At 35.6% G+C, this 15,181-nt stretch overlaps 1 protein-coding gene across 3 annotated transcripts in view; it reads left to right on the forward strand.

Annotated features, from left to right (window-relative positions):
- Nucleotides 1–15,181, forward strand: part of LOC113918774 (phosphatidylinositol 3,4,5-trisphosphate 3-phosphatase and dual-specificity protein phosphatase PTEN-like) — a 66,902-nt gene that overhangs the window by 37,442 nt on the left and 14,279 nt on the right. For all 3 annotated transcript variants that reach the window (XM_027587575.2, XM_027587565.2, XM_027587583.2), the window contains exon 3: nucleotides 14,908–14,952. In XM_027587575.2, the coding sequence (XP_027443376.1) occupies nucleotides 14,908–14,952 (45 nt within the window). The remainder of the gene's footprint in view (nucleotides 1–14,907; nucleotides 14,953–15,181) is intronic.

Here is a 15,181-nt window from a genome sequence, read left to right on the forward strand (position 1 = left end):
TTGTGAGATTAAGCAACTTTGTGATTTATTGGTCATATTTATTTCCTTTGGTTTGTACATGTGTACTGACCCTGTCTTCAACTTATTTAAAAAATTTCTTAATGATTTTTACGAACTCTTTGAAAAATAAAGAAGTTAGTGGTATTCTTTCTTCATACAGTTTTATAATGCCCCACCTTGCTGGTCTTTTGAATTTTATGACTGCAAGATTCAGGTGAAGCTGTTAGAAAGAGCTTGATGGATTATCTCTGTTTCAAATTATTGATTGCTAACTGTCTGCTTTACTAATATGTATAATCATGGAATGTCAAAGATTTTGTTGTTGATAATTGTTTGTTAAGGAATATTCTTTAAGAAATAACCTTGCTTTAATAGCAAATTGAAAATGCATTTAATCGAGAAAAATGTCATGCATCCACCCACTACTCTTGAGTTACTGAATCAGAGCAACATTCTCTTGGACAGAGACGATGGAAGTGAAAGGGAATTTAGTGGCTGCTAAACCTTTTTTTTTTTTTTTTTTTTTTTTTTTAAGGAGTTCTGCTCGTTCTCTGGCTCTGCTCGTTCTCTGGCTCTGGTGTCATAGGGCTGTCTAGCCTGTGGACTTCTACCTTATTTATTTATTTATTTTTTAAAGATTTTATTTATTTATTTGAGAGAGAGAATAAGAGATACAGAGCACGAGAGGGAAGAGGGTCAGAGGGAGAAGCAGACTCCCTGCTGAGCAGGGAGCCCGATGTGGGACTCGATCCCAGGACTCCAGGAGCGTGGCCTGAGCTGAAGGCAGTCGCTTAACCAACTGAGCCACCCAGGCTCCCGACTTCTACCTTATTTCATGTTCTTTTTTGATCCAAACATTTTCCTCACTCCAAGCCTTTTCTTTTTTGTCTTTACCATTTTTATGTTCCTTTATATATGCTCTTTTGTATTCATCTAGGATTATTTCCCTTTTTTTTTTCCTGCTTGTAAACGTTTTAAATCTGAGCATTCTGAGTAAATTCTCTGCACCTGTATTGATTGGTTTTCTAAGATAATTTCTGTCCATTTGTCTTTTTTAAACTAGTATCATTTGTGATTGTTTATACAGAATTTTAGTTTTTAAAGTCTCTCTGCAGTCTTTCCTTGTAGATTTTGAGTTATGAATTCATAGCCTGTTATTTAAATGAAGCTTTTGAAATCCGTTTTACTGATCTGTATCATATCTAACTATGCCAGTATTTCCTTCCTTGTCTGACGTGAACTCTAAAATTATATGAACACTTTCTCCCTGTTTCCTGGCATTTCCACTCAAACTTGTTCCTCATTTTGGTTAGAAGTATGTCCAGAATTTTAGTTTTCTTCTTTATTTTATTAATCTGATAAAATTAATCGGGCATATCAGGAATTTGTTAGAAAACTGCATATGGTTGAATATACTTTTTCAGTAGGTATTTTAACAGTTGTGAAGTCCCAGTTATTACTCTAACTTTCCTGTTTGTCTTATGCTCTCTTCCATGATTGTACCCATTTCTACTACCTTACTAAGGCATATGTATTGTGGTCTATTGGATTTTTTCAAAAATCTCTATATTTTAGACTTGTGCTATCCAGTTAGCCATTAGTCACATGTAGCTATTTATGTTTAAATTTAAATTAGTTAAGATAAATTTACTCATTCATGTTCATTTGCACTGGTGCTCCGTAGCTACGTGTGGTTAGTGGCTACTGTGCTGGACAATACAGGTACAGAACATTTTCATCATTGGGGAAAGTTCTATTGGACAGTGCTATTCTTAGTGCCATTTTGCTTTTCGTTCTAAAAAGTTCTCATTCCTGAAGATCATTATCATACTCCTTGTATTGCTATCTCTGGTATTAAGCAAAATACATTTGAGATGTTTTGAGGTGGGTTGCATTTTACATATTGGTAGTTATAATCAGATTACTTTTAAAATCAGCTTTATAGAGGTATAATTTATATGCAGTGAAATGTACTCACTTTAAGTGTACAGTTCAGTGAGTTTTGACATGTATATACATCCATATAAACATCACCATAGTCAAGATTTAAAACATATTTATTGCCGTATATGTTTTCTTCATGCCCCTCTGCAGTCAGTCCCCCAACCCTGGTTCTAGGCAGTTTCTAAATCTTTTTGCCTGTGTTAATATTTTATATAAATGCAGTTACATAGTATGTACTTTTTTTGGTCTGGTTTCTTAATCCTAGCATAATTACCCTGGTTGCTGCTTGCATCTGTAACTTGTTTCTTTTTTATTGCTAAGTAGTATTCCATTGTATGGTTATGATAGAATTTATTTATCCCTTCACCTGACTTTTGTGGACATATATTTTTATGTCTTTTGGTTAAATATCCATGAAAAGAATTGCTGGGTCATACAATATAATTACGAAAAGAAAAAAATACATATATATTTAGGATAATGGAACAGAATGGGGATTACAGGAAAACTCAGACATACATTGTTGGACAAAGATGCCAAGAGATTTCACTGGGGACAGGATGCTCATATTAACAAATGGTTTTGGAAAACAGAATGTCAGTTTGAAAAATAAAAGGAACCTCGACTACTTCTCATAATACACAAAAATCTCATATTACATACAAATGGATATCGTAGGTAGAAGCATAAAAGTAAAATGTAAAACTATAAAGCTAATAGATATAAACAGAGAAGAAAATCTTTGTGACCTTTGAGTTAGTCAAAGATTTCTTAGACAGTACATAGGAAGTTAACCAGGTAAGAAAAAATCCACTAGTTGGACTTGATCAGCATTAAAAGCTTCTGTTATTTGAAAGACACCATTAATAAAATAAAAAAACAGCAAGTTTGGGAGAAATACTCACAATGCATATATCTGACAAAGTACTTGAACTCAACGCAATATAAAGAGAATTTTAGAAATTCATAAAGAGGACAACCCCATAAAGAAAAGGACAAAAAATTCGAACGGCAACTTTACAAAAGAAAATACTTAAATGATAAGTAAGCATATTAAAATATATTCAGAATAAATCATCAGGGAAATGAAAATTAAAAGATAATGAGGCACTGTTTCATATTTTACTGGGATGGCTAAAACTTAAAGGGCTAATAACGGGATGGCAAGGATGTGATCAACTGGAACTCTATCTAATCCATGTTGGTAAAAGTGCAAAATGATACGACTTCTTTGGAGAAATGCTTGGTGATTTTTTATTCATAATAACAGCTTTCTGAATTTTTTTTCAGTGGGTTATAGTTCACTTCCTCTGCTGTTTCTTTTCCCTCTAGTTTTATTCCCCTCTTGAGAGAGTATATTTTCTTTCCTACTGAGGATCATTCATTATCTTTGATCAGACTTTAATATAAAACTCTTAGTTTTGCTTTTCTGTTTAACTTGGGGTAATACAGGAAAAGGCAGTACTGTGCAGGCAAGTGTTAAGAGTGCATTTTTAACAGGATACTTTACTTGTATGTATAACTGATTTTGACAACCTGAAGATGACTAGGAGAAAATAGTTAAGGCTTAGAATGTTTGGAGCTTGCCTGTGTTAATGGGATTAAGGCAGAGATGACTTACGTGTTAGAAAGAGAAACAACAACCCAATTTCATGTTTTAGTAGTAGCAGTGGCAGCTATAGGTGTATTAGAGTTCTAAGAGGAAATTTTAATTTAACATGAATACAGCAGAGGTAAATGTGCCAATTAGTGAGTTAGCTACAGGAAAATGTAGCAAATAAATAGTTACTTTGTTTTTTTCTTTTCAGATACGAATTTTTTTCTTTTTTACCTATTTTTGGATTAGTAGGGACTGTCCAGTGTTCCTCGGGTCTTTTCTGAACGGGATACCTTAAAGAGGGTTTGCTTCTGGGTTTCTTTTAAACTGCTAGGAGCATTTGTTACTATGATTGTGGTTGTCAGTACTACCCTGTAAATACAGTAATACTTGTCACAGAGGAGGCACTCAATAAATATTTGTAAGATGAATTTTTATCAGTTCTCCAAGCATTTGAAAATGATCTAATGCTCGAATAATATAAACTTTAGCATCAGTATGTATTGGCACCAAGCAGAGATATACCAGTTCACCTTCAAGAAAGAGAATGACTCTCAGGCTTTACAGTAAGACTTGAATTTAATTGGCTAGAATAGATTTAGTCTACATAAAGCCCTTCAATGGATCGATGAGTTAGCTGTTGAAACATGGAAAAAACATGGCCAAGGGAAAGGAAGCTTTAGCCAATGAACTTTAGATATTTTTGGCAAGACAATTCCTGTTGTAAAGATGGAGACATCAGAATGTCTTTGTTAGAAATTGCTTTAACTAGCTTCTTTTATTTGATTCCACATTTATTCAGCAGCATTATACTTTCACTTTTCAGTGGGTCTGCTTATGGCAAGATATTGAACTTGTCATAAAGATGTGGATAATTTAGTTCCTGTGGCAGTTGGACTTTTCAAGGATATTAATACATTGCTGTTAATGGTCTTTATGATATTTATGTATCAGTCATATGACATGAGTTTGAATTTGTTCCTGAAAAATAGTACTATTCAATATGCCGACAGGATCAGGGCTCACCCAAAAGGTAGAGGATCAGACCTGGACCATCACAGTAACTTCACCAAAGTAATAACAGAATATCTGAGGCCTATAAAGAACATTTATCTTGCAACCAGGTTCTTTTTCCCCCTCTTTTGGAACAAGTTTAGTAGTATGGTATAAGTGTGTAGAGCAGCTAGGTTGAGTTTTGCATTTGACTTATGTAATCTTGCATCTTCACAATTCAGCATTATGCATTACTTTGCCTGTAGAGTGCTTCAGTTTGTATAGCAAGTATATGTAGACATAATATATACTATATATCATAAAATTGTAAGTAAGATCAAATTTAAAGTTGCTTTATAATCACTGACTTTCTTAGTTGGAGCATTTAGTCCATTTACATTTAGTATAATTACTGAAATGCTTTGTTTACATTTTTCTGTTGTGTTTAGTTGTCCAATATTCCTTTGTTCATTCATTCATTCTTCTCTCTCATTCCTCTTTTCCTGTCCTGTTTGGGGTTAATAGAATAATTTTAGATATTCCATTTTAATTCTATTGACTTTTTAGCTGTACCTAAATATATATATATATATTTTAGAGGTTGTGCAGTAAGGATTAGAAAATGCATTCTTATTATAGTCCTCCTAGAGTTAATATTGTGAGCATTAAAATGTAAGAACCTTATAAAAGTAAAATTCTATATTCCTCCATTTCTTTTATATGATTATTGTCATATATTTTATATCTACATATGTATTAAATCCCAGAATATAGTGTTATTTGCTTTAAACAGTTGTCTTTCTGAGAAAGGGAAGGAAAAAATGTTCTTTTGTATTTATTTCCATCAGTTCCCTTCAGCCTAAGGTGCAAGTCTGGTGGCAACAAATTTTCTCATTTTTTTGTTGATAATTTTTTGAAAATTTATTTATTTATTTGAGAGAGAGAGTGTGGGGGGGGGGGCAAAGGGAGAAGGAGACAGAGAGAGAATCTTCAGGCAGACTTTGCACTGAGTGCAGAGCCCGAAGTGGGGTTTGATCTCACGACCCTGAGATCATGACCTGAGCTGAGACCAAGAGTTGGATGCTTACCCAACTGAGCCACTCAGGGTCCATTGTCTTTCACCTGTCCTTCTGAGACTCCAGTAACGTATGTGATAAAGTACTTTGTATTGTTCCACAGGTCACACTGATGAGCTGTTCATTTTTTCAGTTTCTTTTTTCTGTTCTTCAGATTAGATAATTACTACTAATCTGTTGTCAAATTCATTATCTTTGTGTTCCAGCTAATATTTATGCATAACAAACCACCACTACACATATATATGACCTAGAGCATTTATTTATTTTAATACTCACAGTTTCAGATGAGGCATGGTGGAGATGGCTTTTCTCTGCTCCACAATATCTGGAGCATTAGGTGGAAAGACTCAGTGACTAGAAATGAGTTGGCAAATTGGGGGCTAAATCATCTACAGGTGTTTTCACTCACATGTCTGGTAGATGCTGGCTGTTATCTGGGTCTTCATCCTGGCTGTTGGCCAGCACCCTTCTACTTGGCCTTTCCAAGTTTTTCCATTTGGGTTAGTTCATGCTTTATCCTATTGTGTTTGTCAGCTTGGTGCCAAGAGTGAAACTCCAGAGTCCAAGGTGGAAGTGCATGACATTTTTATGATCTAGTCTTAGAAATCACTTAATGTCACTTCTGCTGTACTCTCTTGATTCAGGCAGTCACAGAGGTGTGCCCAAGTTCTAGGGGGAGGAACCATAGACTTTACCAGTTGATGGGAGAAGTGTTAAAGTTAGGTTGAAAGGAGAGCCATGTAGGATGGGGATGATGCAGTCCTTCTTGAAAAAATGCAGTCTGCCACCGCTTTCTTCTGCAGTCTCCAGTCTTCTGTTACGAGTAGATTTTTCTTTCCAGATACTGAACTTCTTAAAATTTTTTTTAAGATTTTATTTGAGAGAGAGAATGAGAAAGAGAGAGAGAGAGCGCATGAGAGGGGGTTGGGTCAGAGGGAGAAGCAGACTCCCTGCTGAGCAGGGAGCCCGATGCGGGACTCGATCCTGGGACTCCAGGATCATGACCTGAGCCTAAGGCAGTCGCTTAACCAACTGAGCCACCCAGGCGCCCCCAGATACTGAACTTTTGAGGCCTAGAATTTCTTTTATAGTTTCTGTATCTTTGTTGAGACTTTTTGTTCTCTCACTTACTGTAATCATCTTCCTTTATATTCGTATATGTATTTATAGTAGCTGCTTTGAAGTCCATATGTGCTAATTCCAACATCTGGTTCATCTTGGTATTGGTTTCTATTGACTGCTTTTTTCTCTAGGTCATGGGTCATATTTTTCTGCTTTGCACGTCTAATAAATTTTAATTGTATGTTGAATGTTGTGAATGATATGTTGTATGTTGTGAATGATATGTTGTAGGGAGTTTGGATTGTTACTTTCATTAAGGGTGTTGAGTTTCATTTCGGCAGGCATTTAAATTGACGATTAATCTTCTGGTATTGTCAGGCTTGGTTTTCTTTGTTAAGGCAGGCCTATTCAGTTTTGTCTTCTCTTAGGGCACGGTCCTCCGTTCTAAGGTGTGGCCTTTCTGGGGTCTCAGCTGAACACCTGGTGCTTCAGTGAAGTCTCTGCATTCTGGCTGGGCCAGAGCTCCTCCTCCTGGCAGTGCTATCTCTGGTGTCCTCTCCATGATGCTTTCAGATCCTGCACATATGCAACCCAAACCAACCCTTGGCTGAGGACCGGAGGTGAATTTCCGTACAGACTTCTGAGGCTGTCTTTTTCAGTCCCTTCTCTCTGCTATTCTGTTCTACAAACTTTAGCCGCCTTAGCACCCCGGAACTCAAATCTCTGCCTTTTACCTCAGTGAGACCTTTGTTCCATTTGTTCTGTTTCCTCCCGCTGTGTCAGAAGAGAGCCTCAGAGCTGAAAGTAAGGCAGTCATGAGAGTTACCTCATGTTTCTTTTTTTCTGAAGGTTCGTAAGCCTGTGCTGCCTTCTGTTTAGTGCCTAAAATGGTTACCTCATATATTTTGCCCAGTTTTACATTAGCTTATAGCAAGAGGATAATTCCTCTACCAGATACTCTATAATGGTTGAAAGTATATATATATATATATACATGTTACAGTAAGAAAACTTTTAATAGATGACCCCTTTATATTGAATATATAAAAAGATTTTAAGAACAAGCTTATTTAAGGCCTGTAATTTGGTTACAGTAACCTTACTACTCTAATGTTGAATTTTACCCATAAATTTGTATTGATTTTTTTTCCAGAAATGGCAAATACAGTGAAAATTTTTATATTATTCTCTCTTCCCGACTGATGGTAGACATTGCTAATCATTAATGATATTCTTCCCCAGTTTTTGTGGGTTTTTTGGTCTTTTTTTTTTTTTTAAGATTTTATTTATTTATTTGACAGCACAAGTGGGGGAGCAGCAGGAAAAGGGAGAAGCAGGCTCCTCACTACTTGGGAATCTGATGTGGGACTTGATCCCAGGATCCTGGGATCTTGACCTGAGCCGAAAGCAGACGCTTAACGGCTGAGCCACCCAGGCGCCCCTGGATGTTGTTTTAATAGCCTTAATATTGCACACCAACAAGCCACCACCAGCTTGATGCCTGTTTGCCATTTTAGTGTATTTCCATTTTACAGGCCCAATCAGGATTATTTTGTGGGATATTTAATTTTATGAAAGGTTACCCCGGTAGATTGTTTTCTTCCCTAGAACTGAAGAACCGAGGTGATTAAAAAAAAAAAAAATGCATGTTAAAAGGAATCATTAAGGTTATTTATTTAGTAAGTTCTCAGTACTTCCTGAGTGAAACGTAGGAAAATGGAAGATTGGGAAGCAGAAATTCTCAGCACTTGTGCCTCTGATAAATAATACTTGAAATTTAAAAGAGAATCAAAAACTGGTTTTGAATATACATTATGGACTCCTACCTAAAATAACACAGGAAGTGTCTTGATGAAATTAAAGACTGGGCTTTCCATGGCTGTGCCTCTAGGAGGGACTAAAGAGCAGTTACTAGCATTTTAACAAATTGTGTTTTGTTAGTTGTTTTTTCAGTGAGATCAGATTTGCGATTTTGTGGTATGCTAATAATTTTTTAAAAATATCTTCAAGACAGTCTCAGTATGAATGAAGATACAATTTTAAAAAGCCTCATGAGTCTTTATAAACAGGAATTGCATGAATCTCATAAAAACTTTCTGGGGGTGCCTGGGTGGCTCAGTCGGTTAAGCATTTGCTTTTGGCTCCTGGGATTGAGCCCCACATCGGGCTCCCTGCTCAGAGGAGAGCCTGCTTCTCCCTCTCCTGCTCCCCCTGCTTGTGCTCTCTCTCTCTCTGTCAAATAAATAAATAAAATCTTTAAAAAAAAAAAACCCAAACTGTTTCTCAAGGAGGATTGGTCTCACATTAAAAAAACCTGAATAGTATATGAAAATATTTATGTAAACTAAAATATATTGTTCAAAAGCAGTTGGATTTCTAAGCTCATCAAGCTCGCTTTCTGGAGGTACAATAGGGTGATACATAACTTTGTCAGTTCTGTACTTTTTTGGAAAATACGGTAGGGCAGGAGATTTTTTTTTCTTTTGAAAGTAGTATATGCTTATTTTTAACAAGACAGTTGCAGAAGTGTTGAAAGTGAATAGTGAAAACCTCCATCTCTCCCAGAAAACTTTTGATAACTGCTATGACCATTTTGGTATTTCGACCCCACTTCAGTGTGTGTGCAGGGCAGCCACATGTGAATCGTGTTCCCTGGATTTGGGCTATAAGACGAGTGTTTCCTTATTTATACATTATTGGTTTATGTATTTGGATTCAAAACTTAACATTAGCAGACCCAGAATGAACTAAAAGTGAATTGTTAGTCCTCCAAAATACCTTTTGCTCTGCTCACATTTAAATTGTAGACTTTCTGTGAGAAAATTGTATTTTGCAGATCACTTCCTGCTTATTCATTTTCTTGGAGGAAAAGATATGGTAGATAGCAATGAGTTGTTGTTTCCTAAATTTTATAGTCATTGTCCTTCAAATAATTTGTTTTTGTTTTGGTTATCCCAGTTATCCTTAGCATTTATCTAAATTTCTAAATTTCCAACCATATTAAAATGTAAACTGAGAAAAAGCTAAAAGTAAAGTTTCTGGAAGAAAGCATAGGGAATATTTTTGTGAACTCTAAGGGTAGGGAAAGATTTCTGAGAGGATACAAAGTTCTAAACAAAAAAATTTGATATATTGGATTTTTATCAGAATTTTATTTTATTTTATTTTAAAAAATATTTTATTTATTATTTGGGAAGGATTGAAAGAACGAGTGGAAGGAGGGGCAGAGGGAGAAGCAGACTCCTTGTGGAGCAGGGAGCCCAACACGGGACTCGATCCCAGGACCCTGGGATCATGACCTGAGCTGAAGGCAGACACAATCGACTGAGCCACCCAGGCGCCCTTTATCAGAATTTTAAATTATTGATTATCAAAACACATTATTAAGGAAATGAAAAAGCAAGTCATAGATGAGGAGCAAATATTTATGTTAATATGTATATCTGATAAAAGACTTTGACCCAGGGCGCCTGGGTGGCTCAGTTGGTTGAGCGACTGCCTTCGGCTCAGGTCATGATCCTGGAGTCCCGGGATCGAGTCCCACATCGGACTTCCTGCTCAGCAGGGAGTCTGCTTCTCCCTCTGATCCTCTTCCCTCTCGTGCTTTCTATCTCTCATTCTCTCTCTCAAATAAATAAATAAAATCTTTAAAAAAAAAAAAAAAAGACTTTGACCCAGAACATATGAAACTTCTGTAAATCAATAATAAAAAGCCAGGTAATCCAACTAGGGGACTGGGGAATGAGCCAATGACTTGAACAGACATTTTCAGAGAAGGTGTAAAAATGGCTAATAAACAAATGAAAATATGCTTAATATCATTAGTCATCAGGGAAAGGAAATTTAAAACCACAATAAGGTACCACTTTATACCCATTGGAAAAGCTATGATTAAAACTGACAGCACCAAATGTTGATGAGATTGTGGAGCAACTGGAACTCTTTTAAAATGCGGATAGGATTGTAAAATGATATAACTGTTTCGGAAAACTGTTTAGTAGTTTCTTATAAATATACACCTACCCTGTCTTCCTTATGACCCAGCAACTCTACTTGTAGTTATTACTTATTTACTCACGGAAAATAAAAGCAGGTATCCCCAAAATTCTTGCACAAGAATGTTTATATAATACTTACTCATAATAACCCCAAACTGTAAACATCCTAAATATCCATCAAAGGAGGATGGATAAACAAGTGATGGTGTAGTCATGCAGTGGAATCATACACAGAATAAAAGGAATGAACTAATGATACATGTAACATGGATAAATCTGTAAAACATTAGATTAAATGAAAGAAGCCAGTTACAAAAGACTGCATATTAAATGATTACATTTATATGAAGTTCAAGAACACAAGGACAAATTAATCTGTGGTAATATTAGCTGCCTGGGAGCTTAGTGGGGTTTGACTGCAAATGGGCATAAGGGAATTTTCTGGAGTGATGGAAGTATTCTGTATTTTGATTGAGATGGTTGTACACCTAAGATCTGTTTCACTGTATGTAAATTTTATCTCAGTTTAAAGAAAGAAATCCAGAAGTACAAATTGAGAAAGGTATAGGAATTGAGAAGATAAAGAGGGTAGGAGAGACGAGAGAAAGGATGTGTAACACCACTTTTTCCTGTAGAATATTCATAGTGGAGTAGAAGTCGTCTTAGCAGAAGCAGTGCTTCCTTGGTTAGTTGAAGAAGTGGGCTAAACTGAAGAGTCGTAAGAAGTAACACGTAACTTAAATATTTAAAGAAAAGTACACATGAAATATTAGAATGAAATATTGTCCTCTATGGTTTATTAATAGTCATCCCCAGAACCACAAAGTAGTAATTTCCCTTTGTTTCCCTTTGCCCCTTGGCAAGAGTTCTTTGTCTTTTTTTTTATGCCGTGTACCTTTTTGGCTGTCCGGTGGAGCTTATGGACTCCTTCTTAGAGTGGTTTTATTTTATTTATTTAATTAATTAATTAATTTTTATTTGACAGAGTCTGGTAGAGCTTATGGACTCCTTCTTAGAGTGATTTTATTTTATTTTATTAATTAATTAATTAATTTTTATTTGACAGCAAGAGCAGGAACACAAGCAGCGGGAGTGGGAGAGGGCAAAGCAGGCTTCCTGCCAAGCAGGGAGCCCGATGTGGAGCTCAGTCCCAGGACCCTGGGATCATGACCTGAGCCGAAGGCTTAAGGACTGAGCCACCCAGGCGCCCCTCTTAGAGTGACTTTAAATTAGGATTACAAATATACCTGTTACATTAGTATTAGTCATTAGTTTTTGTTTTTGTTTTGCAGAAGAAAATAAAGATTAGAGGTAATTGAAATTAGAGAATAGAACAACCATCGAGAAAGTCAATGATCATCTTTACGTTTCCCATCATTAATAGAACACTTGCTTGTTTGCTGTGTACGTGTTTTCCCAGAGTGCCCGTGGTAATTCCAGCTTCCCCTGTGGCTAGATTTGATAATGTGATAACTTAAAATCTATTGTTTTTAAGTAGAAATAATGAATTCTTAAAGGAGGGGCCTATCCTTCTTTCCCTTCTCCGGTCTGTTCTTACTACAAATATGATGGCACACCATCTTGGACCTTGGGTTGCCCATCATGTTGGCTCAGCATATGATGGAAGGGTCCTGGGCTCCAGGCCTTTATGAAACAAATCTACCCAACCAGTTGTAGACTACTAATCCTGGAATTTATGTGGGAGAGTAGTGTATTTAATATAATTAGTAGCATATTTGTTTATGGGCCCCTCCCCCACCCACTTTCTTCTGTTTCTCACAGCTAAACCTTATTCTCACTGATACATTTACCCTAGTATTACTTTGAGGGCAGGGACAATAGTCCTTAAATAATTTTATCCCAGGGAAACAAGCGCAGTTTCAGGTACTTAATACATGTTCTCTCAGTACATTTAAATAAAAGATAACATTGATAGGAATGGGTATCAAGGAATGAAAACATGAAAGCATACCGTTAAAAAAAAATACTAGTGACCTGGAACCCTTGATGAAACACTGGTCGTGCAAGGAAAGAGCCTGGTCTAGAAACTGCTGAGTGGTTTATGGGATGAGGGCCTGACTCTGCAGAAATAAGAGGAACCCATCTTGTCATACTAAGTCCATTAGAGAATGTTTTGCTGGTATAGGAGAAAGTCATTGTTGTATTCGTTTTGATTATAATAGTTCAGAAAATATTAAAAGTTTGTTAGAATACTGTAGTTAACAAATTATATAAAATCTGTACTCTGCTTAATTTTTAAGTGTTGATTGTAATTAATATTTTAGTGTGACATACAAATATATCATTTCAACTAGTGACAAAGTTACAAGTAATCCTCATACTACTGTGTGGCATGATTTTTCACATCCAGATTTATGAACTCTTTTTCCCTCTACCCAACCATACACATATTTTCAGCCCTCCTAGTAGCTAAATTGTAATTTTGGTTATATAAATGTTGGGTTTTTATGTGATTATGACTAGATAAATGCGATTTACAGTTGAGTAGTGTAACTGTTTTTTCCTAAACATTTTATTTTCCCTGGAGTTAAAATTCTCTCTCTCTCTCTTAGCTTCCTTAGTTTCTGTGTTCTTAACTTTATTCCTAAACTATATAAATCTCTTAACATGTTCAAGCACATTTGGTATTATATCGATTTTATCTTCTTCAGGAGCCTTCTGATCTACCCTGATCTGGGTCAGTTGTTCACTAGATCTGCTTTATAGCTGTCTGCTTAGGATGTTCCTTCACCGTCGTCACTCTGAGGATTCCCTTTTCCCTTCTCATGAGCTGGATTCTTCAGTTCCTGGAATCGTCCTCTCTTTCATGGTTTCCCACCCTTGTTTTGGTGGAACACATCTTCTGGTAACTTCCTGAGAGAGATTATGTGGGCAGCAAAATTATTTGAGATTTCTCTTGTTTAAAAATGCCTTTATTATATATTCACACTTGATTTAATATCTCTTTTGGTATGGAATTCTAGGCTGGGAATAGTTTTCCCTCAAACTCAGAAGGTTTTGCCCGATTGTTTTCTAGCTGCTAGTGTTGCCATTAAAAAGGGTGGTGTAATTCTGATTCCAGATACTTTTTATGAAACCTGTTTCCTCTTTGGGCATATTCTAGGGTCCTACTACGTTTATCTCTTCAGTATTTAGACATTTCACTGAGCTATATATATACCTGTATTTGGGTCTATTTTCATCTTTTTTGCTGAATACTCATTGTATCCTTTGATTTTGGAAACACCTGTCCTTCAGTATTATTCTTGAATTGTATCTTGGATTTCTTCTTGTGTTTTCTGTTCTTTTCTCTAGAACTCTTGCTCATATGTTGAAACTCCTAGACTTTAGATCTTTTTAAATCTTCTCTTTTGTTTTCCATTTGTCTTTTTATTCTGTTTATCCTATTTCCTCAGCTTATACTTTTCTAACCCCTTTCCCCCTATAACTACCTCATAAGAGTAAACAAATTTATATGCATAAAGTACTTAAATGTGGTAGAAACACATGGCAAGTGCTTTTGTTGGCTGTAATTGTTGCTGTTGTTTAGTTTTGTAACTGTTTTGAGGGAGAGGTCTTTGGTCTTGATTCTTTGGCTTATTAGCTGTATGACCTTGGGCAAGTTTTGTAATTTCTTTGACACACTTCCCTCATTTGTAAAATGTGAATAAGCTCTATCTCTCAGATGTTTGTGAGCGTCAACTGATAATATATATGTGAAAATACTTAATAAACTTTGTATGGAGTTAATAGTTACTACTTGCATCTTTCAAATATGAAAAGTTTCTTATTTGAAAGAAAATGATGGCTGAATTTTCAGGGTTATTTTTAAGATTACTTGATTACACATGACTGTTGCACATCTGAATGAGCTAGGTGAACTTGCGCTAAGTGCTAATGCTGCCTTTTAAATAACTTATTTAATACTCAACCTCATAATGTTAGGCTAAAGAGAGAAGATTATGAAAATATTTATTCTATGAAAAGCTCTGGCTTTACTTCAGATTGTATAAATCTGTGTAATGTAATAATTATTTAAGAATGACCTGATTACTAGTTTAAACCCATGAAGGGAATATTTATTGGAATTTATTTATTTATTTTTCTTAAATGGTATTTGAGATTAGGAAAAATGGAATCTGTCATTTAGGTTTTCTCAATAGTATAAATGTAATTTCAAATGTTAGCTCATTTTTGTTAATGGTGGCTTTTTGTTTGTTTGTTTTGTTTTAAGGTTTTTGGATTCAAAGCATAAAAACCATTACAAGATATACAATCTGTAAGTATGTCTTTTATTTGTATGCTTGCAAATATCTTCTAAAATAACTATTAAGTGAAAGTTATTTCCTTGTTAGAATCAGGTAGAGTTAAAGATATATTTTAACAGAATTGTGTTCCTAAAACAATTAGTCCAAGATGTCTGATTAAGAGCATTGTTAGGTCATTCAGAAAGTGTAGTGATGAGGTCAAAACAATGTTGGCACACATTCACTTTACTTGATCTGGTT

Source organism: Zalophus californianus, chromosome 15, assembly GCF_009762305.2.
Source record: "Zalophus californianus isolate mZalCal1 chromosome 15, mZalCal1.pri.v2, whole genome shotgun sequence".
NCBI classification, from domain to species: Eukaryota; Metazoa; Chordata; class Mammalia; order Carnivora; family Otariidae; genus Zalophus; species Zalophus californianus.